The sequence below is a fragment of the Talpa europaea genome (assembly GCF_964194135.1).
Source record: "Talpa europaea genome assembly, chromosome: 7".
NCBI classification, from domain to species: domain Eukaryota; kingdom Metazoa; phylum Chordata; class Mammalia; order Eulipotyphla; family Talpidae; genus Talpa; species Talpa europaea.
Window position 1 is genome coordinate 134,435,754 of NC_140074.1, and position 26,432 is coordinate 134,462,185.

At 64.8% G+C, this 26,432-nt stretch overlaps 1 protein-coding gene across 1 annotated transcript in view; it reads left to right on the forward strand.

The window, feature by feature from the left end:
* Positions 1-26,432, forward strand: part of SEPTIN9 (septin 9) — a gene marked incomplete at both ends in the record, with an annotated part of 70,221 nt that overhangs the window by 5,805 nt on the left and 37,984 nt on the right. The window contains one exon of the mRNA XM_084238091.1: positions 11,314-11,937. Coding sequence (XP_084094217.1) covers positions 11,314-11,937 — 624 coding nt within the window. The remainder of the gene's footprint in view (positions 1-11,313; positions 11,938-26,432) is intronic.

Genomic DNA, 26,432 nt, shown 5'->3' on the forward strand with positions numbered 1-26,432 from the left:
CAGAGGGCTTCCTGGAGGAGGGAGCGCCCGGCCAGAGTCCTGTGGGGCTTCTCCAGGTGCTGCTGGGCAGCTTCCCTTGCAGTTCTGTCCACTTGGGGTTTGCTCGGAAGACCCTGCTGTGCACCAAGATGGGAGGGGGTGGGCTGTGCTTGTAAGCATGTGAGCGGGGGGCGGGCGGGGAGGAGGCTCCCGGCCCCATCCTCCTGGCCAGGAGAGCTGGGGGACTTTGAAGAGTCCAGACAGGGGAAGGCCCCATTTGTTAGCTGAGATGGAGCAGCCTGCAGCCTCGGGCCCTCAGAAAACCTCAGAAAGGGCTGCTTGCTTTCTGGCTCAGCTATCAGAGAGAGAGGGGTGGGGGGACCCTCTCCAGGCCTGGGGTGAGCGGGGAAAGCCGCACCCACAGCCTTGCAGCGGGAGAGGGAGGTGGGCTTGTGTGTGTCTTCCCTTCTGGGCTGTGGCCCCGCGTCCCAGCTCTTGGCCGGGGAAAACACTGGTCTTGGGCAGCTGTCGGGGGGTGGGGAGGACCGAGAGGGAGGAAATCTGCCCCTCCCTGTAGCCCCCACTCAAATATTTACATCTCCGAGTATTTAAATGGCGAGGCCCGCTCCAGCCAACAGCTGCCCGGAGCCGGCTGTCCACTCAGCCCCTCCCCCGGCCTCCCTCCTGCATTCTTTGTCCCTCACCCAAGTCCAGCCCTTCCAGCTGTTGCCCGCACTGGCTGCTGGCGCTTCCTCCGGCTGTGCCGGTGCTGTCGAGTGTCTGTCGGCTCCTTGCTGAGCACCTAGTGGTCTGGAGCCCAGCGAGGTGGACGCGCTTGCGTGGCCAGGGCTGGCCCAGCGCCGTGCTGGAAGCCAGTCCGGTCCTCCTGACGTCAAGTCAGACCCGCTTCCATCTGTCCCTCTGTAGGGCTGCCCCCACCCGCCCGCTGTGCGGGGAGTCCCAGCCTGCTCAGTGGGGGTGCTGGGCACCCCGGGTCCAGAGCCTGGGGCCTGGGGGGGAACAACAGTGGCCACTTTGTAGGGTGGCTGGGAGGCTTGGGAGAGGTAGTGCAGGCACAGGGTTCAGTGGAGTGTGGAGTGGGTGCACTCTGCTCTGGGGAGCCCGGGGGCAGAGCAATGGGTTCAGCATCCTGGCTCAAATCAGCTTTGCCCTGGCCCACGCTGCCACGTTGGACGGGTCAGTAGTGTCTCGTGTCCCCAAGAGGGACGAGACTGAAGCCACTGCCTCCTCGGTGCCATGAACAGCCACGTAAAGACCTGGATGGGCTCTCGGTCAGCACGTGCTGCTGCTACCAGGCCCGTGGAGAGCGGGTGGCCTTGGCCATTCTGGCCGGAGAACGGGGGCAGAGAACAAGCACTGATTTCTCACAGTCCTGGAGGCTGGGAGCCCAACATGACGTGCCCCCAGATTTGGAGTGGGGTGGGGTGCTGGCTTCATGGTCCCTGTGTGTCTGTTCTCCATGTCTCACTGGCCAGAAGGCTCTTGGGGGCTCCCGGGGGTGGGGTTTCTGCAAGGCCACTGACCCCGCTGAGATCCATGCCTATGACCTAATCCTTCGCCACAGGGTTAGGGTTCAGCATGAATTTGGGGGGACCTGACCATCCGGTTTGTGAGCAGGGACAGGAATGAACAGAGCTGCCTTCGGGGTGTGTGTCTGTTGGGGCGGGGCGAGCTCACTGTGGGAGCAGGCGTGGGGGATCGAGTGGAGGCTGGAGCTGCCTGGGCCCGGACCCGCTGGCCGGCCTCCTGCTGGTGTCTGCGGTGTACACCGCGCGGAGGAAGCCGGGCCGGGGCCCTTCTCTGTCTCAGGTAAACAACGTGGGGACTTTGGCAGCTTCCGGGGGAGTGACCGCCATGCCCCAGTCACGTGGGCTCCTGTCCCCAGCACTTCCTTGGGGTTTGTGATCTACCTGGGAGCTGAGCGGTGGCAATTGAAGCTGGACATTGACCTTGGGTGGCTTCTGGGAAGGTGGGGGGCGGGCGGGCAGCTGAGCTGGCAGCTCCGTGGGCCCAGGGTCCTGTCCCTGCTGGTGCTGCCTCCAGTGGCTGGTGCTTAGGGCTTCAGCGGGGCAACCATGGGGGTGGAGGGGGCTTTGCCCTTCTGCCCCTCGCACTGGGTGCCCAGCTCAGAACCAGAACCTCCCAGAGACGGGCCAGCAGGTTGCTTTTAGGACGGTTCCGACCAACAGTTGGAGCTGAGAATGATCTGGAACCAGTGCTGCACAGCGGCAAAGGGCTTAGGCTGGGGTTGCGGGAGGCTGGTTAGGCGTGAGGTGTGCAGGCCCGGTCCACACCGCCTGCTCGTGGAAAGCTGGCGCGGACAGCGGCCGAAACAGCAGGCAGCTGGCTGGAGTAGATTCTTTCCCTGTTCTCCCTGTTTTGCAGATTTTCAGCCCTGCACGTAAATTGCTTTTATAGTCAGAAGAGCGATAGACGCTGTTTTTAAAAGTTTGTTGTCAAAAAATAAAAATAGTTAATTGTCGAAAAGGAAAGTAACTCCCCAAGGTAATCCTCCGCCCAGAGAGACGGGCCCCGGTTGATGGCGGCAGAGCCAGGACCCCCAGTTCCTCCAGGCTCTCACGTGGGGTGAAGGGGGTGACTCACGGGGTCAGCTGCCGGAACCCCCTGCAGGCTGCGCGTCTTCGGCCACAGAGGGCTGTGTCCGAGCCTCGGTGCTCACCCCGGGCCGGGGCGTGGAGCGGGTGGGCACTGGGCCTCGTGGCTTGAGCAACCAGAGCACCTGGGAGCTGAAGGCGGACCTCGGAAAAGGCCTTCATTGGGCCACACAGTGGCTGAGCTTGTGGACGGCTCAAGGAAGGGGCATTTCTGTCCTGTCCTTCCTGACCCCCACCAGGACGCTGAGGCCAGAGGGGTCATCTGTGACCCTGGGCCTCCCGGGCAGCCCCCCGGCTCTCGGCCATCTGCAGGACTCTCCCTTCCTGTGTGGTGATGCTGAGGACAGCTCAGCTCAAGTCTGCATTTCCGGTTGAGCGAAGAGTGACCCCTCTCTGTGACCTGCCTCCCCCGAGGCCTCACAGCTGGGGCGGCTTGGCTCCTGCTGGTGTGGGGGGCCCTGGGCAGATTCTGGGTGGGGGGGCTTGTCTCTGTCCTCTGCAGCTGGTGGCCTGCAAGGGAAAGGCTGCCAGGGAGCTTCGCCAGGTGGGGTTCTGGGGGCGGGAGGTCAGCGCTGGGTGACCCATCCGCTCTGGGGTGGGTGGGGGTGGGTCTTCCAGAGGGTGCTCCGGCACCAGAGGCTTCCAGTGGATAGTCAGCCACCCCCGTATGTCCTTCTCCCAAACACCGCGTGCAGATTTGAGGGCTGGTGTCCTGGAGGGGGCCCGTGCTCTGTCCAGGTACAGGGTCACCCCACCTGCCCGAGAGGCCCTCCCACTCTTAGAAAGCACAGGTAAAGGAAAGACGCCTTATAGGGCGGCATGGGTGACTGCACCCCCAGGGTGCTTGGGCCTGTGCCCACCCGATGACCCAGAAGAGGGAGTCTGTGCTGGCTCTAGGGTGGTTTCCCCCAAAACTGCAGATCCAGGGATGATGCAGCCTCAGGGAGCAGCCGAGGGGCTGTGTGGGTAGGGCCTTGGGAGGCTTTGCAGAAGGGGTTTGGGCTTTGCAGGGAATGAGCAGGGCTCAGCAGGGGGCCAGTGAGCCAAGAGCTTCCTGGGGCTGCAGGCAGGGCCTTGAAGGATGGTCAGAGGCCAGCCGTCCAGAGCTGAGGCCTGCGAGGTGGGCAGGCCGGCTCCTCTGGAGGCCCTGAGGGGTCTGTTCCCGCCTCTCCCATCCCCCCGGGCGCTCCAGCCACCTGTGGTGAGCAGACACCACCTCTCTCTGCCCATGTCCACCTGGCCATTGCTTGTCTCTCCAGGGGACACTCCTGGGGTTTAGGCCCATCGGGTCTAAATGCCGGATGCTCCTACACTGAGATTCTTCATCACACCTGCACAGGCCCATCTCCTCGACCAGGTCATGGTCATAGTTTGGGGGTTACGATGCTGACTTTGGCTTTGCTATTCAGCCCTCTGCCGCCACCCACCTGAGCAGAGTCTGTCTTGGGGTGATTCGGGTGGGGGCTAGAGTGGGGGGTCGAGGCCAGGCTCCGATGTCCTTACAGCATGGCTGCGAGTGGCCCTTTGCCTCTCTGTGCCTGGACCACCTCTGCACAGGAGAGCCTGGTGGCGCCCATCCCCCATCCTCTGGGGGACAGGAGCCTGCTGATGGGGTGGCTCCTGGGCCTGCCCCTCTTGAGGTCTCGGGGTCCCCTGAGGGCAGGGCCGTGGAGCTGACCCTGCCCTGCCCACGTGAGTGCTGGTGCCACCTCTCCTCCTGTGGCTGCAGTCACGCCTGTGTCTGCCAGAGCAGGGGACTGGGGCGGGGTGCCCCGGCTGAGCTGAGGACCAAGCCCCTCCACGCTCAGGCGCAGGACCCAGCCGGAAGCCCTTGGAGTGTGGAACGCTTTGTGGTCACCGGCTCTGCTCCGGCTAGCGCTTGGGAGTGTGGGGTTGCACGTCCCTCCCCCGCCCCTTGGGGGCCTGGGGCAGCTGGACTCCTGGGTGCTGCTCTGACCGGGGCCTGAACTCTGTGTCCCGGGGCTGACTGTCCCCTGTAATTAGGCGACAGCTCATATCTGCCTGGGCGCTGCCTCCCTGCTGCCCCCTGCTCCCCCCCAGGCCAGGACGCCAGAGACCCCCATCCCGGCCCTGGGGGATGGGGGTGGGGCTACACCTGGGGGTGCAGGCTTTTGTGCAGCATCTTTAAACCCCTTTGACCACCCCCCCAGGAGTTGGGGTGTGAGGGAGGAGGGGTGGTTCTCTGCTAGGGCCCATCAGGAGGGGCCCCCCCACCCATGTGGTATCTGAGAATAGAGAGGGAAGAGGGCCCCCCACGGGGCACCGGGCACACACTGACTGGGCCTGGCGACTGCAGGGCTGCTGTGGGGTCCAGATGGCACCACCAGTGGCTGCTGAGGGCCCCAGGCCCGGCTGCACTGAGCTGAGAGCCGCGAGGGCAGGACAGCGGGAGCCCAACCCCAGGCGGTGATGGAGGGGGGCTGGGCACCCCCTAAGGAGTAGCACTCATTGGGCCCCCACGTTTGGGAAAATGCTTGTCAGGGGGAGCAGTGAGGTAGAAGGGAGGCGCAGGGCGTGGGCTGGGAGGGGGCTGCTCCCCACCTGGAACCAGCAGCCCCGGCCCCTCCCCCGCCCCAGGACCCCTGGGGCTTGTGGGCCAGAGAAGAGGGGATGAAAGGGCCCCTGGAACTGAGACCTGTGGTTTCGGGTTTGATGTCAGCCCCTCCCAGGGCTCCCTCCCGCCCTCCCGGTTGCCATTTATCAGGGAACCTTTGACCCCAGGAGGCCTGAAAGGTCCAATGTCCCCTCCCCGCCCTGCAGGCAGGGCCTCTCGCCTACACGCCGGTGCAGGGCCAGGACATTCCTCCCCGGCCTTGTCCCCGGCTGCCGCCTCTGCCGTCCCCTGCCGTCCCCTGCGCTGCTCTGCTCTCCGCCGACTGCTGGTTAAAGGGGGACAAGGCCCTCGACCCCCTTGCGACAGGTCTTTCTACACACATGCATGTCCCCATAACACTAGTTCAGTCAAGAGAAAGAGGAAGGGGCCTCCCGGGTGGCGCAAGGGGTCAAGCGTCAGCACGTCAGCACTGTGGGGCAATCCGCAGCCGTCCCGGCCGGGGGTGACCCCCAGGGCGCAGCAGACCCCTCCTGTCTCCCTGCTGCGCCCCTCAGCAGTGGATTTCAGTCCATCTGCCTGTTCTGCTCCCCACTCTGTCTCTGGTGAGTCCCCTCACCCCCCCACCTCTGGCCTGCACCCCAGCTCTTGTGTGCGTAAATAAATAAATCTTTAAAAAAAAGAAAAGAAGGAAGTCCAGCCTCTTAGGGCCACTTTAAAAGTCTGCCTGGGCTGACCCTGTGTCCCTGTGGAGGGTCAGGCAGGTCGTGGGGGGCAGGCCCCGCGAGGCTTCCTCCCCACCATGGCCAGCCCAGCAGCGTGGCTTTCAAAGAAGAGGCCTGGGGAGTGGGGACCTTGATTTTGCTGATTCCATTCTGCTGGGGAGATTTCTGGAAGCAAAAGTGGCCATGTGACTGTGGGAGTCAAGGCTGTGGGGCCGCCGTCACCCCAAGATCCTTCCCTGGGAGGGAGGGGTGAACACCTGTGACTAACCCACCTTAGGTGTTAGGGCCTGGTCAGGACCCTGGGGAGTGCAAGGGTGCCCTCTCCGAGGACAGCAGGCTGGACTTCAGCTGCCCACGCACTGGGGCCGCCTCGGCCCGTGGACGCTCCCTGCAGACTCGCCTGTGTGGGCGTCGCAGCCCCCATCCCCTCAGCCCTTACACCTGGACGGTCGTGCTTCCCGCCCTGCCCTGCCTGCGCGGCCTCCTCTCTGCCGGAGCCTGCAAGCCCCACCCCTGCCCGCCCCCCAGCACCCTCCCTCCTCCACCCAGCCGGGCTTAGTTTGCACCCCCAGAGGCAGCTGAGACAAGGGTTCAAGTGGGAGTGACCCCAAGTGGCCCTGGGCTGGAGGGGAACAGGGAGGGAGGCCCCCTAAGGTGCTGTCCTGGACGCTGCACTGTACCCCAGAGTTGTCCCACCCAGTAGAGAGCTGGGGTCGTCACTCCCCAGTTCCTGCTGAGGGCGGCCTTGTGGGAAGCAGCCCCTTCTCTGTCTTCTGGGCTCAGGCACCGGGGCAAATCCCAGGGGTGGGTGTGGTAGACACGGGTGACCCTGTGGTCTGCCCGCCTGCCAGCCCACCCACAGGCGCCCAGTGCACAGGCGACGGGGCCGGCGATGGCAGTAGCTGCCACCCCGGGAGGGAGGCGGGAGGTGGCCGTGGTCGCTGCTCTCCCGCTTGCACCCCTGGCTCTGCGGCCAGGTGCCCGCAGCCCGGCCAGCTCTCAGCTCCCCGGAATTGCCCCCTCCGCCCTTAGCCCTGTCCACTCCTGGCCGAGGCCTGGTCTCACTTCTGTGGCCTGCGGTGCCCTCCTTGGAGAACTGTCACTTCCATGGTTCTCTGGGTCCCAAATCCTCTGCTCCTCCTGCTGTGCCAGAGGGGCCCTTCACGACCCCGGGCACAGCCCCTGCGTGCCCTCCCACTGCTGGACTCCGCATGCACCTGCTGCCTGGGCCTCCCAGCCACAGCCAGACCCCGCTGTGCTACCCCAAGAGCCTGCCTGAGCCCTCACCCACCCTTCACCAAGAAGGGGTGCTCTAAACTGGGAACTCGCAGGAGATGAGGATGGGGCGTTGTCCAGCTGGGCCCTGGTCAGCTCACCCGTGGACCCAGTGCAGCATGCTCACAGCTTACGAGCATCCTGCCCGCCAGGCTTTCCCTGGGCTTTTCCCTGCAGGCTTGGCCAGGGCATGTGGGCAGGGAGGCACCTCTGCTTGGTACCCTAGTCCTGGCTCCCCAGTGGCCACTGTTTCTTCAGGGACAGACCCCGCTCTGCTGCTGCCCGGAAGAGCCACATGGCTCTCTCGTGGGGCGCGCTTTGACCGTGGTCTCTGGCCTTTCTCTGCAAGCCACTTGTCCAGGCCAGAGCAGGGCTTTGGGGCCTGCTGTGGAGCAGGAAGTGTTTCGGGAGCCGGGAGAGGCTTGCGGCAGCCAGAGCGCCTACACAATGGCCCCTTGTGCACACACATTCCTCCTTAAACAGGCCCAGATCCAGCCGCCTGCTCCCGCCCCTCAGGCACAGACCAGGAGGTTGCTTCTGCCTGGCCAGCCGAGCTGAGACCGAGGAGGAGAGGGCGGGCGGGGCCCTCCCAGAGTCGTCCACTCCTGCTCCCAGGCAGGCTTGTGGGTGGCTTTAGCCCCTGGAAACGTGGAGTGACCCATGTCCAGTGCAGACGTGTGGGGCAGGGCAGGGCCTGGTGGCCGGAGCTCCGCTCGGTGCAGGACGGCGCCTCTGGCGCAGCCACACGTGCTCGGGGCGGCCCCACCCAGGTCTTTAGCTGCTATTTTTGCTTCGTATTTTCAGCGTTTCTCATCTTCAAGCCTTGGATTTTGATGACTGCGCTGGATCGCGGCATCTGGGGCTGGACAATGTGCGGAGCCCGGATTGTTTCCAGCGCGCGCCGTCCTGGCGCTGGTGCAAATGTCTGCAAACATAAATCTTTCACTTCTGAGTCTTCGCGGGACAGGCCCGGCGGCGGCCCGTGCACACAGGCTCTCTCCGGGCCTTGAGGCTCACCACGGGGCAAAGGGAAGGGCGAGTGGAGTGAGACTTTGGGGAGCAGAGGAGTCCGCTGGGCATGGACCCTGGGGAGGGGCAGGCGGGCAGTTTGGCAACTGGTGTGAGCGGAGCTGGGCAGTCGGAGCTGGGCACTCGGCCTGGGTGGCAGTGCTTGTGTCTGATGCTCTGGGGATCCGGCTCTTCAAGCCCCGCTGGGCATCTTGCATCCCCACTGGCTCTTTTTTTGGTTAAGATTTATTTTTATTTATACAAGAACTGGGGTACAGGCCAGAGACGTGGGAGGGTGAGTGGATTCACCAGTGATAGAGTGGGGAGCAGAACAGGCAGACAGACCAAAGACACTGCTGAGGGGAGCAGCGGGCGAGGCAGGAGAGGTCTGCCATGCCATGTGGGTAGCTCCCTGGTCAGCTGGGACTCGAACCCGCACTGCAGAGGCTGCAGACAGCTTCGCAGTGCTGTGCTCAACCTGCTGCGCCACCGGGGAGGCCCCACCACTGGCTCTTTAACCCACTGACCAGGGGACACAGCCCAGCGCTAGCCCGTGAATGGCCACTATTCTGCCCGGTGGCTCCTTTGGGACCGCCGGCCACCAGAGCTGACGTGCAGCCATGGAGTTCTCAGACCTGCAAAGGGATGAGCTGGAGACCCTGGCTGGTGCCTGTGGAGCTTCGTGACAAGGCGCCCCGAATTTTCCCTGGCTGGGCGCTCTGTGCTGGGGGCCTCTGTGGGTGGGGAGGCGGATGCATGGCGGCTCTTGCAAAGCAGCCTGTGTCATCAGCAGCTACCCTGATGGGAAGCGGCGATGCAGCTCCCTGGCGGCTTCTCCCACATCTGGGGTTTGGTGTGATGCCAGGAACCGGAATAGGAGAAGCTTTTTCTCTCTGGGCTCATCTGGGGCGCTCGGCCGGCTTCTGTTGGCTCCTCCCCGGGACGTTCGCGGAGTGTGGTCGGGGCTGGAGCGCTGCCCGGTGTGTGGTCATGGGGCCCCTCCGGGCTCTCCCCCTTTGTCTCCTGCGAGGACACTTCTCACTGGATTAGAGTTTGTCCTAAATCCAGGGCAAGCTCACTTGGAATGCTCACCCCAAGCTTCTTTGCAGAAACCCTTTCTGCAAATAGGGCCACATGCCCAGGTGCTAGGGGTTAGCGTGTTTTGGGGGGACACAGCTCAGCCTGCAGACCCCAGAGGGAAGTGAAGCTCCACAGGCCAAAGTGGGGCTGAGGACCTAGTGTCTCCCTGTTCCTGAGGCCAGTTATCCGGGGGGCCCCTGTGCTCTGTGCCCACAAACCTGTGTCTGGTCGGACCTTTACATTGGAGGCAGAAACCCCTGAGGCCTGGTGATGAGGCTGGAGGTGGCTGGTGGGGTGTGAGGGAGGACACCCCAGATGCCAGGCTACGTGGGAGGGAAGTGGTGTGAACGGGGTGGCCTTTGGGAGGAGGTGAGAACAGCCTGGCTTTGGGGACTGGACATCAGGAGATGTGCTTGTTTGGGGGATGGCATTGGGCCTCAAGAGCAAGCCAGACACCCCAGCTGAGCAGTCCCCGGCCTCTGGGGCCACCTTACAGGCACAGTTCAGATGGTGCTGCTGGGGACGCGCGGGACTGACTGCTCTGCCCTTTGTGGCCAGCGGAACAGGGACTTGGCTTTCCAGGCTCCGGTGCCCCGGGCCGCTGCACTCTGTCCTGGCTAACGGCCCCCAGTGGGGTGGGCTGCACGCTGGGGAACCCCTGGAGGCCGGGCCCGCAGCTCGGGTGCAGCCTGCCCGTGTGTTTTAAAAGGGCTGTTTTGGTTGGTTTGTAACATGTTTAAAACATATTTAAAAAAAAAAAAAAACATATTTTAAAAAGGTATTTTAGATCTTAGAATCTGGATTTTCAGATTCTCTTGAGAAGCCCGAAACTCGGGCCATGCGGGCCCGTGAACCCAGACGGCAGCGGAGCTGGGACAGTGTCCTCTGATGTCCCTGCCTGGCCTCTGCTGCCCGGGGTTCTGCGCCCTCTGTCCACGAGGTGGAGGTGGCCGGGCCTTGGAGAGGGCTGCATGGAGGGTGGGCCTGGAGGCGGCCAGGCGGCCAGGTATCGGAGCAGGGCCTCCTGGTCTCCGGAAGGGAGTTCTGACGCCTGGGAAGAGACCAGAGCTGGGTGGCACCTGGAGGAGAGGAGATGGTCATGGGAGCTGGCGGCCCCAGAGAGCTGCTGTTGGGGTGGGTCCCACTGCAGGCAGGGAGGACGTGGGGCTCCCATGAAGTGCTGGGCCTCAGGGCTGGTGGGTGGGAGAGGCTGGGGGGCCGGTCGCGAGGGTCCTGCTCCTGCCTCATGGTCCCTTCTGCTCGGGCTTTGCCACCCGGAGCAGCTGGGCACGTCTGCAGTTCTCTCTGGGCCTGGGCTCTGGAGGGATGGGCAGCGTCCGGGGGGCCCCCTGGGAGGACAGTCAGGACAAGGACAACCCGCCAGGGTGAAGGAGAGAAAGGTGGGGTGGTCGCGCCAGGCTCCAGACTGTTCCGCCACAAGCTGGACGGCCCAGTGGTGGGACCACGGACCTCAGGGCTGGACACCATCGCGGCTCTGCCCCTGCCCCTAGGCGCCTTGGGCACACTGCTCAAGCACCCGGGCCTCAGTTTCCCCATGCGTATGGGGGACGGCGGGTCACATCCCGCGGCTGCCGTGAGGAGTGACTGCGGTAGGCCGGCGCCTGGCCTGTGGGAGAAGTGCTGGTGTTGGCCCTCCCCCCCTGCAGGCAGTGGGCTCCCCGCTTCGTGGTTCTGACGGGGGTGGCTACGGTGGTTACTACTGAGGTCCTGACCCTTCCTGCCGCCGCGGCCGCCGGCCCTTACTGACTGGCGTCTGCGCTGGAGGGAGGGGTCAGGGAAAACCACCACAAGGAAGAGATCAAAGCCTCCTGGGCCGGGACATTCTCGTGGAGGTTGTACTGAACGTCCACTCTACCCCAGCTGGGCCGCGTCCTCCCAGCCTCGCCTCTGCTCTGTCTCCCCCAGGGGGTGTGCTTGTTGGTGCCGAGCCCCCACGGAGCGGGCTGGCCCCTCTCCAGTGTGAGAGCTGCCCTGCTCCAGGCTCCGCTCACCGCGTCTTCCTCTCTCTGTCTTTCAGCCTTGAAAAGATCTTTTGAGGTCGAGGAGGTCGAGACCCCCAACTCCACTCCGCCCCGGAGGGTCCAGACTCCCCTGCTCCGGGCCACGGTGGCCAGCTCCACGCAGAAATTCCAGAACTCAGAGCCAGCCGCCCGCCATGTAGACTCGCTCAGCCAGCGCTCCCCCAAGGCCGCCCTGCGGAGGGTCGAGCTCCCGGGGCCCAAGGCCGAGCCCGTGTCCCGGCGCACGGAGCTCTCCATCGACATCTCGTCCAAGCAGGTGGAGAACGCCAGTGGTGCCGGCCCGGCCCGGTTCGGGCTCAAGCGGGCCGAGGTGCTGGGCCACAAGACGCCGGAGCCCGCCCCTCGGAGGACGGAGATCACCCTCGTGAAGCCCCAGGAGCCGGCCCACCGGAGGATGGAGCCCGCCACCCCCAAGGTCCCCGAGGTGCCCGCTGCCCCTGCCGCTGACGCAGCCCCCAAGCGGGTGGAGCTCCAGGTGCCCAAGCCGGCCGACAGGCCTGCCTCCCCCATCCTGCCCCCGACCCTGGAGAATTCCGAACCCGCCCTGATGTCTCAGCTGCAGAGCCGGCTGGAGCCCAAGGGACCCCCTGCGGCCGAGGGGCCACCCAAGAGCCAAGAGGGTGAGTCGCAGAGGCCAGGTCTCTGGTGCTGCTGCGCTGGGTGGGAGCTGGCTCGACCGCTGGGGGCGGCGTTTTCTCACGCAGACCTGAGCATTCAAGGACGGGTGTCCCGGGGGAGAGGGGAGGGGCCAGCTGCTCTGTGCCTTGGGGCTGGGATCCGTTTGGACTTTGGGAGCACCTCTGGGTGGCCAGGACTCCACCCAGGGTCCTGGGCGTGGCTCTGGCGTGGCACCTGCTGTGTGGGTGTCTGATCATGGGAAGTGAGGCAGGTGTGGGGTCCTGTGGGAGCTGCTCTGCGGGTGGTTCTGCCAGCCTGGGGTGGGTGGCCCCGGCCTCTGGGTGTGAGGTGCATTCCAGCCCTCGGAGATTTTACTTTGGGGGTTTTTCGTGGGAGGGAGGGGTGTGTCAGAGGCCAGGAGAAAGGGAAGAACACCTCGTCTCGGCCTCTATGATTCTCCAGCTGCTGGGAGGGGGTCCCCACCATGTGGAAAGCCAGGGATACCTGCTCGCAGCTTCGTTTGGGGGTACGCTTCCCAGGAAGGGGGAGAAAGGACGGGATTGAGCTCTGTCCTCCAGGGCCCAAACCAGAGTTTGCTCATGGGGAGGCAGTGCTGGTCCTGGAAGTCCAGGGAAGGCTGGTCCAGGGGTGCTGCTGTACCCCCATCCCCCAGCCTCGTGGGGTCATGTTACAGGTGCTGGCTGGTTGTTAACCCCATGAGTGCCACCCACCCCGGGCCACTCGGGCAGGACTCAGCGAGTGAGCGGGTTGGACAGGCAGGAAGGACGTCTGGGCCTTGATTTACCTTTTTAAAATTATTATTTAACTGGAAAATTGTGTCTAACATAAAATTCACCGTTTTCACCATTTTTAAAGTGTGTTAACCCCGTGGCTGTGTGGCCGTGACCCTCTGTCTCCAGAGCGCCTGGCTCCCCTGTTCTGTCCCCATGGGGCCCCCACCCTGGTCCTGCTCCCCCACCCCTGTCTCTGTCTGACCCCCCCCCCCCTCCGCCCTCGCGGAGGCGGAGCCCCTGCCTGGCTGCTCTCACTGGGCTGTGTCCCGGAGGCTCCCCGTGAGGTAGCCACTGCCCTCCTCCGTTGGAGGGAGGGGCCCTTCTCTGCACCCCCACCTGGGCGCGCCTGCTCCCCACTGTTGTGAGTGGCATTTCCGACATGGGTGTGTGGACGTCTGTCTGCTGCCCCGCTTTGGTTTCCCTGCTTCACTAGATTTCCTCTGGCCTGTGGCTTTGGGATGGGGAGGCTTGCGACGGGGTGGGGTACTGGACACATCGCTCCCCCACTGTGTTACCGTCAAAGGCGTGTTTGACCCGACAGGTTGGGGTGCCGGGATGTGGCTGAATTTCCTGCCCCGGGGGCCTCAGATCACACTCAGATCAGCCCCGGTGTGGGTGTCTGTTCTCCCCCTCTGTGAACGTGACTGCAGGGCCGCCCTGCCCCACGGCCCGGGACGGGGTGTCTGGTGGGCACGGCAGGGTGTGCGCGTGGCCGGGCGGCTGCTTCCCAGCCTCTTGGTCCAGGGTCCTGGGCACCGGAGCCAGCCCCTCCCGGGAAGGCGCTCCGCTCAGCTGAGTCAAACAGGATGTGCTGGGAGGCGGCCGGCACCGCCGTCCAGATCTGGGTGACAGCTGGCGCTGGGTGTGCCTGGCGCTGGGCCTGCGCTGGGGGAGCCCAGGAGCGGGTCTCAGGCCACCCTGAGGCCCGTGCCGGCGCCGGGCTGCCAGCAGGCTCTGCCCGGGAGCAGGGGCGCTCAGCGCTGAGACGCAGGGGGCGGGGGTGGGGGCGGAGGGCGAGGCCTCCAGGAGCCCAGGCCCAGTGTGGAGCAGGAAAGAGCCGGGCAGAGACGGGGCAGAGACGGGGCAGAGAAGCATTCCCAGCCGCGCAGCAGCCGCATGTCCGGGGCCTGGAACTTGGAGGGAACCGGGGAGTGCGTCTGCGGAGGAGCGTTTCCGTGTCTAGATGCCCACCCCGAGTGCAGGTGTGAGCCCAGCCCCAAGGGGGGCCGCTGGCTGGCCAGGCTGCCCCCACCTGCAGCCGGAGCTGGGTCTAGAGGATTCTTGTTACTTAAATATCACTACAGAAGCCGCCGGGAAGTAACGCGAGGGGGGCATGGCGGGGCGGGCCAGGAGGGGCACCCGCCAGACATTCATGAGTGCAGGTGGGGCCGGGCCTGGACCGCCTGCCTTGGGCCCCGTCGTGATGTGTGAGGGCAGGGCCTTCCTGGCGGAGGGGTGTTGCCGGAATGCGCTGCAGTGGCCTCGGTCTCTCCCACTGGCCCCCGCACCGAGGTCCCTCTGGGTCTCTGTCCCCCCTCCTCGGCCCGTCCAGGTCGTCCGACACAGACCAGGCTCTCCCTGGGCCTGGCTTCCTGTCCACCCTTCCTGCAGAACTGGTGCGGTGCCCCCTTCTGCCTCCCCTTGGGGGCCTGGGCTGGGAGCTCTGGGCAGCCCCCACTGCAGACTCCGCTGCCCTGGTACCCAGAGGGAAGGGTGAAGGAGGGAGCAGACCCCTCGGCTCCCCTGGGGACTTACAGGCTGTGACTGGGGCGGGAGGAGAGGGTCTCTGGGACCCCAGCTGAGATACCTCCAGATTGGTCTCCCTAAATGCCCAGGGCTGATGAAATCCACGCCCCTGGTGAGCACCCCCTGGCCCCTCCCCCCAGAGCCCTCCACGGTCAGTTCAGCCTCTTGTCCGGCGGGCACCATCCTGCTCCCGCCCCTGCTGCGGCCTGTCCGTGGTCTCCCACAGACCACCCTTCCTCTCCGTGGTCCTGACCTCTGGGCCCTGGGCCCCGACCCCCCTCTTCACACCACTGCCTCTTGAGCTCCTATGCGTCCTCCAGTGCCTCCTGCATGAGTCCTCCCTCCTCTGGGCAGAGGCAGCCTCACTCCCTGGCTCCATGCTTCTCCGCGGCCTTCTCCTGTATAATGATCTTGTATTGGGTTTGGGCAGGAAATGATCTGTCTTCTTCCCGCAGCTGGACCTTTTTTGTTTCCCACATGAAGGGTGTTCAGAGTACCCGTTGTTTAAAATTCAGAAAACAGAAAGACGAGCTGAAGTCCGCCTGCCCGTCAGCTGGCCGTCCCGCTCGGCACTTGCTACGCGCCCTTCGGGATTCCTTCCTCGCCCTGGTATTCTAGGTTACTTGAGGGTGGGGCTGTTGTCTTTGGGATTTTATTCCTGCTTTTTTAAAGAATCCCGTAAGATACCAAATCTGGGGCTTGGACGTCGTGGGGGCACTGCCGGAGTTGCTGAGTCTGGGGTGAGAAGTGGCATCAGGCAGGTGCAGGGAGCCCCGAGGGGACTCACTGGGGAACACAGATGCCCCTTGGTCAGCTTTACCCGAGAGGGCCCGGGCAGCAGGGGCTGGGGAGCGGGTCCCGACCACTCCCACCAGAGGAGCGGGGATGACCCCAGCTCTTGCCTGGGTGGCTCTGGGAGGGCCTGGGCTGCAGGGTTCAGAACCACATCTTCGGGGCGGGCTGCTGGCCCTGCCTCCCGGGAGCCACCCCCTCCCAACACCAGCCAAGTTCCCCGAGGCTGCCTTATAAGGTGGGCACTGCTGCTCCCCGTGGGGCTGGGTGCTCCTGGGGAGGCAGGGCCTGGCGGAGCAGCCCTGAGCCAGCACCCGGCCGAGTTCCCTGTGTGTCCTGCCTCCACCCCTGAGCGTCCAGGTTCTGAGGCCTGAAGTGGGGGTGGGGAGGTCTGAGCTCTCGGGTGCAGCCGCACAAGCCCCAGCCCCCCAAGAGCCAAGACAGGTCCAAGAGTCACGTAGGGCTGTGGGGTGAGGGTGGGCTGGGGCAGACACAGCCGTGTCTCAGTGGGGTTACCCTCTCTCTAGAAAGTTCCAGAAATGGTGCTGGTCAAAGATGGTGCATTGAGGAAGCCCCGTGGCGAGTGTGGCTTCTTGCAGAGGCCTGCCTGCCCCACCGGCAGGTGTACCAGGCGTCTGCTGCCCAGGCCCGCATGGGGGCTGGGACGGAGTGGGGGACAGCGGGGCCCACAAGCACAGGGTTCCCAGGACTCCCCAATAGGCATGTGGGCAGGGCAGGGGCTGAGCAGGAAAGTGAGTTCTGAGCTGAGTCTAAGGGCAGAGGAGGGGATCAGCCAGGAAAGTGACGGAGTGTTCCCCAGCAGAGTGGGGCCCCGGTGTGGGTGTGAAGTGGGGAGAGGCTGACCACCGTGTGATTGGGAGGGAGGACACAGGCTCTGCAGGGGCTTCCTAGACACCCCGTGTTTAACACCCACCAACTTAGGATTTGCTCTGGTCCTGTCCCTGGGCTCTGAATTCCTCTCTGACGGGGGCTGCTTCTTGTCCACCCTTCACCCCGACACAGGGCATATGCATGGGGAACTTGTTAAATGGAGGGGGGGCTCGGGGTGTCTGTGACAGCTGCTCACAGAGTTGGCTTCCGGGTGGAAGAAACCACAGGGCTGCTTGTGGTCACACAGGTGCTGCCTCCAGAAGGGGCGTCCCACCTCCTGCCTCCCTGCAAGGCCGCTCCCGAGCCCCGAGCCCCGTATGCCTGGCCCCAGGGCACCCAGGTAACCCCTGGGCGGGGTTAAGGAGAAGTACCTCTCACACCTAGACATGAAGCAGGAGCCCGCTGGGCCCGTGGGGCAGAGTGGCCCGGGACAAAATTGGGGGCGGCAAGGACAGAACTTGGCTCGGGACGCAGGAAAAGGACCCCGCGGGGAGCGCCGCCGGCAGCTGCAGCGGGCCGTAAATAGAGCAGAGCGGGCACAGCTGCGGAGGGGCCCCTGGGAGCCCGCGCTGGAGGCTCATCTCCGCGCTGCCCCCTGTGGCTTTGGGGACCGAGGCCCTGACCGCCCGGCCCGGCCCCGGACACATGGCCTCGCCCAGTGCCATGGGCAGCCGGAGCAGCTGCCAGAAGAGGAGCCGCGTCTTCGCCCGCAGCTCCCAAGGCCCAGGACAGCTGCTGGGAGCCGGGGCCGGCACAATGGGGCTGCTGTCCCCGGGCGCGGCCGCCCGACTGTCCGCTCTGTGCGGCGTGGACAGAGGGCACATTCAGAGCCGGAGGGGGGCCCTCCGCCCACCCCGCCCCCAGCGCGCTGAAGAGTGGCAGCCCCGCCCGGATCCCGGGTTTCCACAGGCAGCCTGGAGGAGGCCACTGGCCTGATGTAGCCACGTAGCTAAGAGCTGCGCCCCACATCCCCCCGTCTTCTCTCCAGCTTGACCCTCCCTGACCCAGCTCCTGTTCAGTGTGGTGGGACTTGGGGTGTTTGTGGCAGCCACCCACAGAGCTGGCTTCCGGATGGGGCTCAGAGCGTCTGGTCACACAGGCGGTGCCTCCAGCCGGGGTGTCCCTCCTCCTTCCTGGACCATGTGGGCACCAGTGCCCCCTGGCATCCCTGGGGCCCCAGAGCGGTGTGTTATAGCTGAGGAGCAAGGTCAGCCCTTGCCAGGGCTGGGCTTCCGGTTCTCTGGGTGGGAGGTGGAGACGGGGCAGTGCTCCGGTTATGCTGGGGGACACGGTCCCCTTGCAGGTGATGACAGGGACCCCAGTCTGGAAATGGGGGGGCAGAGTGATCCCGGCAAAGGAAATGGCAAGTTTGGTGTTGTTCGGGGTGTGGTTTCAAATGTATTTTTATTTTCAAAATTATTTTTATTTTCAGGATTGGCTAGATCGCAGGCCCCCAGAGGCGCATCCCCGCCGCAGCCGGGACTGGCGTGGGTCCGTGCGCGTGTGGGTGGCTTCCCGGGGAGCGCGCGCCCCTGGCGTGTCTGCTGCCCTGTGAGATGCTTCAGTCTCACTTATTTCTCAGGGGGGCTTTTCTTACCTGTTGAGAGCTTCATTGAGACATCGCCCACATCGGTCCTGCCTTTTTCCTAGCATGAATTTATTCTTTTTTTTTTTTTAAGATTTATTTGTTAATGCACACAAGAGCTGGGGTGCAGGCCAGAGGTACGGGGGGTGAGAGGAGTCACCAGAGACAGAGTGGGGAGCAGAACAGGCAGATCTACTGAAATCCACTGCTGAGGGGAGCAGCGGGGAGACAGGCGAGGTCTGCTGGGCCATGTGGGGCGCTCCCTGGCCGGGGATTTTACTCGTGCTGCAGCGGCTGCGGACAGCTTCACAACGCTGTGTTTAACCCCTTAAGCCGTCAGGGAGGCCCCAAAATTATTTTAAACAATTTTTCAATTTTTAAAAAAGACTGTGTTGGAATTGACTTGCCTTGTTGCCCGAGGTTTTTGGCGCCCCCTTGAGTCTCGCACCTGGGCAGAGCCTCACCTGTCACCTGGGCCTGGCTGGCAGCTTTGGGATCCACGTGTCCCCATGGCCTGCAGCAGCTGTACCGGATTCATAGTCTAGAGTCTCCTGGCCCCCCCTCCCCGCCCCACGCCCCGGCAACCCCTCCGCCTGTCCCTGCACCTGGAGGCCCAGACTCGAGCTCCCAGGACCCTCCATGTGCCCCACTCACCCCTGCTCAGCCCCAAGAGCTGTGGCGTCCTGGACAACGTGAAGGTGGTGACTCGGGAAAGCTCCAAGTTCTAGGGGGTGGAGAGGCAGGCAGGTGTCGGGCCTCGGCTGGCTGAGTGTATTTCTGTTCCCCGCCCCCGTCAAGGGGGGCTTCAGGGGCTGGGGATCCAGCCAGAGGGGCAGTGGCACCTGAAGTCACTGGTGAGCCCAGAGCAGGCTGCCTGGGGCGGAGGTGGGGGTGTCTGCTGACCTGCGCAGCCCGGAGCCTGGCCCGGGAGGGAGAAGGGGGGCTCTGTTTTCACCCCGGGGTGACCCCCCCAGGTGGTCTGGCTTTAGGCCTCTTCCGGCCTGAGGCTCCACACTGCTGACTAGTGACTCACATGAGTCTGGTGCCTGATGGGACCAGCAGGCCTGTAGGCAGCAGGCTCCGGTTACAGAGGAGGAGACCCCTCCCCAAACCAGGTCCTGTGGCAGCTGCGACCATCACCCCTGCCTGGACGTCGGGCACCTGGTGCCCGGGCTGCTGCCGCACCCCCAGGTGAGTTCAGGCCGAGTGCTGCAGGATGTGGTTGCAGTGGCTTCCCAGTGGGGCTCGCGGCGATGGAGGAGGAGCCAGGCCTGGGGTTGGAAGGAGGCGGGCCCTCCACCTGTGGTCCCTGGGCAGCAGCCCAGCCCCTACCTGGGCCAGTGCCTGGGCCTCTGAGGCGCGTCCAGCCTCACATCTCCCTATGGCAGGGCCTTGGCCACGCCCGTGTCTCCCAGGAGTGCAGGGGTCAGGCTCCAAGGTGGCCACCAGACCTGGAATCCCAGCCCAGCTCTGCCTGCGGCCCCTGTGGCTCCCCAAATCCCTGTCTGCCTGCCTCAGCAGCTAGGGGGGGCTTCCTGATCTCGCCTTAGCCCCTGCTCCCCCTCCGTGGGCTCTGGGCACCCTGGGGCCTCCTAGCCACCTGCACAGCCCCACCCGGGCCTTGGGGCCCTGGCCATCCTTTTCCAGTGCTGGGCAGCTCTGTTCAAACCCAGAATTTCCGGGATATTGGATCTTGGTGTCCAGATGCGTCTGTGGGCGTGGGGGGCCTCTGAAGGGCCTTCCGGCGGCAGCGAGCTGCTGGGATCTCGCCCAGCTCCCTCCTCCCTCCCTGCTGCCCCTCCCTCAGCCCTCTCCCCAGGCGCCAGCTGGCAATGGCGCCCCCCCCCCTTCTGTGGGGAGTCCTTCCAGGCCCGGTCCCTCTGGCTGCTTGGGGAAAAGCGTATCTCAGCCGGGAGAGGCCCGGGCCTGCTGCCCCTCGGCAGGATGAGGCTTGGGTGCCTGCGGAGCTACTTACTCTCTTTGTCCCATTTTCCAGATTCAGCTGCTAGCCTGAGGCGCCAGCAGGGAAGAGGCTGGATTTGGCCCAGGGTGGCCCTGGGAAGGAGGCTGCTCCCCTCCCCCCATCTTGGGGCTGGCAGGGCGCAGGGGCTGGTCCCCGCCCCCAGGCTTTGCCCGCGCACACCTCCACCCTTCCTTCTTAGCAAAGCACTGAGAAATGAGAAATGAAAGAAAACTCCAGTTAGAAAGGCGAGCCCTGGTGTTCCCTCTTCCTCCGGCCCTCAGCTGCCCTGGATTTTGAAATAAGATCCTGCTTGTGTGTGTGTGGGGGAGGGGGCGGGGAGTGTGAATGGGAGCAGAGTGGGAGTCTCCTGTCTCCCCCCAGCCCAGCTGCTGGAGCCCCGCCCTCCCTCCCGGTGCCCTCCTCACTGGGCCAGGCCAAGCTGCTGGCAGGGCCTCCAGGAAATGTTTGGGCTGGGCTGGGGGTGGGGGTGCGCCTTCTCAGTTGGGGTGCCTTCTGGATTGAATTAGAACCTCCCAGGTCTCCAGCCCAGCCCGGGAAGAGTGGGCGACCTGGGCTGTGCTGCCGCCGCCTGGCCCGGAGCAGGTGCCGGGCCGGAGCTCCTCCCCTACGGGGGCTTCTGCAGGCCTGGCTGCCCTCTGGCCCTCCTGGCCGGAGCTCGGAGGTGGTCCCGCTGCCTGGCCAGCTGAGCACGGCGCTGGCGCTGGATGGGTGAGGCCGGGAGCCGGAGTGGCCGGCTTCTCCCTGGAGGCCTGGGGCGTCCTCTAGCTGGGTGGAGCCTGCGCCAGAAGTGGGCGCGTCTCACGCTCAGGGTTTGGTGGCTGCCAGGCTGTCTCACAGGCCCTGCGAGCCCCGCGGGGTTTTCGTCTAGCCGCCCCGGGTACCTCCTGTGTCCCAGGCACCAGGCTCGCGTGACACCTGTTACCTGGAGCAGCCCAGGGAGCGACGTGCTCCCGGGACACTGGCCGGGTCCTTCGAATAAGGAGACACTGGACAGGAGCAGAGCAGCTCCCTTAGCAAAGCCCCTTCCCCAGGGCATGCTCCCGAGGGACGCGGGGCAAGCTTACGGCCACCAGGCCAGTCTGCCAGGCCCGGTGCTGCCGAGGTGGCTGCACTGTCCTCTTCCAGCCAAGCCCTCCTTCCCGGCTCTTGTCAAAGCCTGGCTCTGGGCCGCCCCGCACCTGACACGCAGCAGCCAGGGCCCGACACCGGGCTTGGAACAGGGTCCCCCGGGCTGGGCCAGCTCTGCCGAGAAAGTCCCCTGATCACTCTGAATCCCTCCCTGCGCCTTTCTGCTCTGTCCCCTGGAACCCTGGTCAGGACCCAGCTCTGGTGCCACTGGCCACATGGGAGACGTGTGAGCTCCACCTGCATGCCCGCCCCCGGGTGGGGGTAGGGAGGCCAAGCTGCAGCCCCCAGTGCTGTGTGTCCCCAGGGGCTCGGCCTCCAAGTCCACCCGGACTGGACCGTGTGCGTGTGAAGTCTCCAGAGATGTGGCCCAAGGCCAGGTCCTAATGGGGGGCCGCCAGGTCCTGGCCTTGCCCCAGCCTCAGCGCCCTGAGCCCCGCCCCCCAGGCGCGCCTCCTGCTGTGTAGCAGCCACGGCCTTGCTGCCCAGCAAGTTTTCCAGGGCGCCAGCTGACACATTTGGCCTCGATTATTTGTTTTTGAACAGGAATGAAAGGAGAGAATGAGTAAGAAAGTGGTGGCGGAGGGAGGGGTGCCGAGGAGGGGAAGGTCAGTGAGAGGAGAGGAAAGATCTGGAAAGTCCCCACATGTGCTCTGGAGGCAGGTGCCAGCTATGAGTCATGGAGGGTGGCGGCCTGCCCGGCGGGGGGGCAGCCTGGAGGAATTGCCCGGCGCGCTGGAAACCAGAGCCGGGGCCTGCCCTGGGCCTGCTTTCTGCTGTCTTGGGAGCAGATTTGTTTCCATTTTAGGGACATGGCGGGAGGCTGTCACCCCCCCCCCCGCCCCCCGCCCCCCGCCCCGGCCGCAGCCATCATTAATATTTCATCAATCGTAGTGAGCTCAGCCTGCTCACAGCTGCAGGCACTGCCTTCCCGAGAGGAGGCTGCACGGCCGCCTGGAGACGCTGACGCGTGCAGACAGCGCAGCGCGGAGAGGCTGAGCAGCTCGCCCCAGGCCACACAGCCAGCAGTGGCCAGAGCCCTGGGTGGTGACTAACTGGGTACGTGGCTGCCGCTGTGACGGCCCTTGCTTGGCCGGGTCGGCTGGCAGGGTGGTGTCCTTGTGGCTGAAACGGGGCCAGGACCACCCGGGGCTGCAGCCGCCAGGTGGGCAGTCACGCTGGGGACTTGGCCGCTCCCGCCCTCCTAGGCCTCTGGAGCCTTGGGGCCCAGGGCTCTTTGCCACAGGAAGGAGAGGGACACCACAGCAGACCCTGGGAGTGCAACCTGTGAAACCTGGAAGCTTCCGGGGGCGCTGGCCGGGCTTCCTGTGCAGCTGGCTGCTCCTGCACTGTCAGTCCCAGTCGGCTCGGCCTCCACAGCTGGGCCTGTCTTCCCAGGCCCGGGTCACCCGGTGCAGGTCAGGGCTGCTGGGGGAGGCCAGGCGCCAGGAGCAGACCAGGGTGGGGGGCCCACTCCCAGGAACGGAGGGGACCGGACTAGGCCTCTGCAGCACCATCCTGTCAGCAGCTCTGCAGAGGCCCCACCTGTTGCCCACGGTCCCTCCCCCAGCTGCACTGGACACTGACACGGGCGCTGGGGGTGCCCGTGGAGCGTGGACTAGAAGTTGGCCAGGCTCACCTGACACTGGCCAGGATCCGCCCCGCCAGGCCCCGCCTCCTGTCCCCATCTGCAGTAGCAGGTGGGACGGGAGGGAGGCTGGCTGGGGAAGTGGTCACCCCTGTGAGACCTTAGGGTCATGAGACAGGTGTGAGACAAGAACGGAGCTTCAGATGAGCAGAGGAGTCGTGTCGGGGAGACCCAGCTCCCCGACGCTGTGCAGGGTGGCTCCCAGCCCTCAGCCCGGCCCTCCCACCCACCTGGCAGTTTCCTCCCAAGCCCCAGGCCTCCGGCTCAGGAATTGGCACCCTGTCCACCCACCCGCCCAGTAGCCTGGCCTGGGAAGTTTGGGGGTCATCACGCACCGCTACCTCAAACAGATCCCGAATCTGAGGGCTCCCTTTCCCCAGCCCCAGGCTCACCCTGCCCTCTGGAGCTGATGGCTAGCCCCAAGCTACCCCTGCAGTCCACCGGCAGAATTGCCCCTGCACATCCCTGGAGTTCCCACGTGTGGTGTGTGTGGAGGGCGCCCCCTGCAGGTGTGCAGTGACTGGACATGGGACCGTGGCAGTCCCAGGGAGTTTCTGAATGCCCAGTTTGCACCTCACTTTGTACTTGGGACACCCCCTGACACCCACCCCTGGCCATGGCGTCCATTTTTCTGCCCCAGGTGCTCCTGGGCTGAGAGACTTACCATTTATTCATTCGCGTGGACTGCAAGTTCCACCAGGGCAGGGACTCTGGCTGTGTCCCCAGGGCCTGGCACATTGAGGGCACTCAGTTAGTGCCTGTTAAGTCAGTACTGAGCACTGGGTAATGATCAGAGGGGAGGCGCCATCACTGGAGCAATCAGGGGAGACTTCCTGGAGGAGGTGGTGTCTGATGGGCCTTGGAAAGCTGGAGCTATGCCTGGCAGAGATTAGGATAGAGGGCAAAAAAGCCTTGTCGTGACTCAGCAGACAGCCTTGAGTGGCAAAAATGTGGCTGACAAATGGATCGCTGATGACTAGTGATGAGTAGGAGTCAGAGGAAGCAATACCCATGCCGGAGTCCCCAGGGAGACTGAACAGCAGCTGGAGCAATGGCCGGAGGTGGGGCTGGAGCCAGGTTAGAGACGGGTGACCCTAACAGCACCAGCCACCTGCGTGCCGGGAGCACAAGTGCTAGGGGTCAGTCCAGGTGGATGGCGAGGCCCTGGGAGGCCTCTAGCAGCGAGGCAGAGCCGTGGGGACAGTGGACAGGGGCCCTCTGGGGGTGCAGTGCTAGGCTGGTTTCCTGTTGGTTGTGGGGCACCCACCTCCTTCCTCCGGCCCCTCAGGCTCTCACCCTTGTGGCTCCAGTGCCCTGGTCAGGCTGCCTGAGCGCTGTGCTGGAAGGACTCTGAGGTCAGGAGGAAGAAGGCCTGCTCTCGAATTGGTGGCTTTGCGTCCCCTTTGGGTGAGGGGGGAATGGTGGCCCCCAGGGCCTCCTCCTCTAGACCTACTCTGCTACCTGTGTCTTCCCCCCAGGCCCCCTGACTTCCCAGGAGGCAGTCAGTGCCAGGACCCTGCCTCAAGCGCTGGTCATCCCATTAACCTCAGCTCCGACCTGTTTCATGAGGCCCCTCCCTGCTTGTTTTCGGTGCCACCCGTTTACCATCCTCCCTGTCACCCCCCCACCCTGCCATTGTCCGGCCTTTCCCATGCCAGGCGCTGGGCCCTGCTCTCTGTGCGTCTCCCCAGCTCCGCTGGCAGCTCAGAGGCCCAGAGAGGCTGAGTGACTGTCCCAGAGTCCCACAGCAGGTCCTGGGGTCAAGGATTCCGTGGGGCGTCTGAATCTTGGCAGGGCCCTGGGTGGGACAAGGAAGCGAGGTGCGGGGGCCGTCTCTCCCTGGGAGCTCTAGCAGGGTCACCCCGTCGGGGACCCATCAGCTGACGCAGCGGCTGGTGCAGGCTGGGCTGTGATGAGTGTGGAGAAGGGCAGAGGGGCAAGAGTGGGCTACAGGTGTCCTCTTGCAAATCAGGTGAACTTGGGAGCCTTCTGGAACCAACTTCCTTGTCCGGGGCTCACGGTTCCCGCCCCCCACGCTGGCGGGGTGGGGATGACAGCACATGAGATTGAGGGGGCGCTGGCCTGTGTTCCCGGCCGGGCAGGTGCTGGCCCTGCAGGGACCTCGGTGACTTTTGAGGGCTGGGCTGACGGTGTCATGCGGCTGCCGTCAGAGTCGGGGACGTGGGACGTGACTGCTGCTCTGGGTGCTGGGTGCCCGGGAGGGTGACGGCTGTCATGGACGGCCAGCAGGGGCGAGCGCAGGACGCTGTTTCAGTTTTCTGTTGTCGGAAAGGGCCGGCCCCATAGGGGACATGTTTGGGGACAGTCTTCCTCTTGGAGGAGGGACTGAAGGGTGCCCTGGCTGGCGAGAGAGGTGGGGTGAGGGCTCCAGCTGGCCTGGGAGGAAGAGGGCTGGTGAGGGGCGTCAGTCTGCAGGGCGGAAGTCAGCCGAGAGGCCAGGGAGCTGATGGACCAGCGGGGGACGGGCCTTGCAGGCGCTTGGCCCCCTTGGTGGCCCTGAGTCAGCTGGAAGGTCACCAGGACAGAGGGGAGCTCTGGGGCCTGCTCTTCCTCCGCTGCTGCAGAGACGTGACTCCCCGAGCCCCCGCCCCTGTGGTCACCTCAGCCCACACATTCCCGGAAGGACTGGGGGGGAGGGGAGGGACGGCTGCGGACTTCTCAGTCCCTTGCACTTGGGACAGCACAGCCTGCAGCTGCCTCTGGCGGGGTCACCAGCTGCTTTCTCTCCTGGGAGGCAGGTATACTGCCCTGGAGCCTCATTTCACGGCAGGAGGGAGGGAGTGGTTTGGGGTGCAGGATCTGCCCTGGGTCCTGCCTGCCCCCAGCTCCCCTCCCTGCTTGTGGTGCCGCCACCCTCCCGCCCCCACAGCTGCCCTCCCGACCTGACCACACTGGCTGCTCCCCCCCATCTTCCTCTCCTGGCCACAGTGGTCAGCAGGGGGCAGTGGAGGCCTCAAGTCCTGGGGGAGATCAGGCCACAGAGTTTTTGCGACTCCGTCCCTGGACACTGCCTCACTCCATGCAGCTCCCCTCCAGGCCAACATCTTTCCTGGGGTGTCGCGCCGGGCATCGGGGCCAGGCTGGGGTGGCGGACCCCTTCAGGCTGTGGATAAAGCAGGACTGTGTTGACACAAACTCTGGTTGAACCCACATCCTCCCTGCAGCGCAGTGGGAAGTGACCTCACGCAGGCCCCTGGCACATCCCGTTGCTGGGCCCTGGACGCAGCTCTGGTCGTGGAGGGGACGGGAGCCCCTCGGCGGCCCCGGGAAGAGCAGCTGGCCGGGCCCTTGCTCCCCGGGGCGTGCCCGTGCGGCCAGGCCCGGCTCTGCGGGCTGAGGAGCATCTCCTGCTGCTGGAAGCGCCCCCTCTCTTTGTTGTGATTAAAAAAGTGACATCTGTGTGCGACAAAGCAGTCCTTAAATCAGGAAAATATGAAAACAATCCGCATCACGCCACAGACATGACACCGTCAGCGCGTTGCTGCTTCCCTCCCGCCTTTGTGTTTTGTACATAAACTTAATACAAATGATTTTGTTAAAAAAAAAAATAAATGGGGCCAGACGCCACCCGCCGAGAGCAGGCCTGCCCCTGACCGGGGGCCTCTCCTTGTCCCCTGTCCGGATCTCGCCGGGCGGATCGCTGTCGTCCAGGAAGTTAGAGGCCTGCTGTGGGCGACGGTTGGCAGCAGAGGGGGTTTTAGCAGAGGGTGGACCCGGCGGGGGTGGGGCGGGCCGGCCATGGCCCCCAAGATGCTTTCCTTTGGGGGGAAAGTGTGTGAGGGGGGGTGAGCCGAGCTGACCATGGGACCCGGGCTCCAGCCTGGGCCTCCGCCGCTCAGGCCCCGACAGCCCCCGCCCCCCGCCCCGGCCTGGTCCTCAGGGTGAGCGGCGCTCCCGGGGTCTGTCTCCGG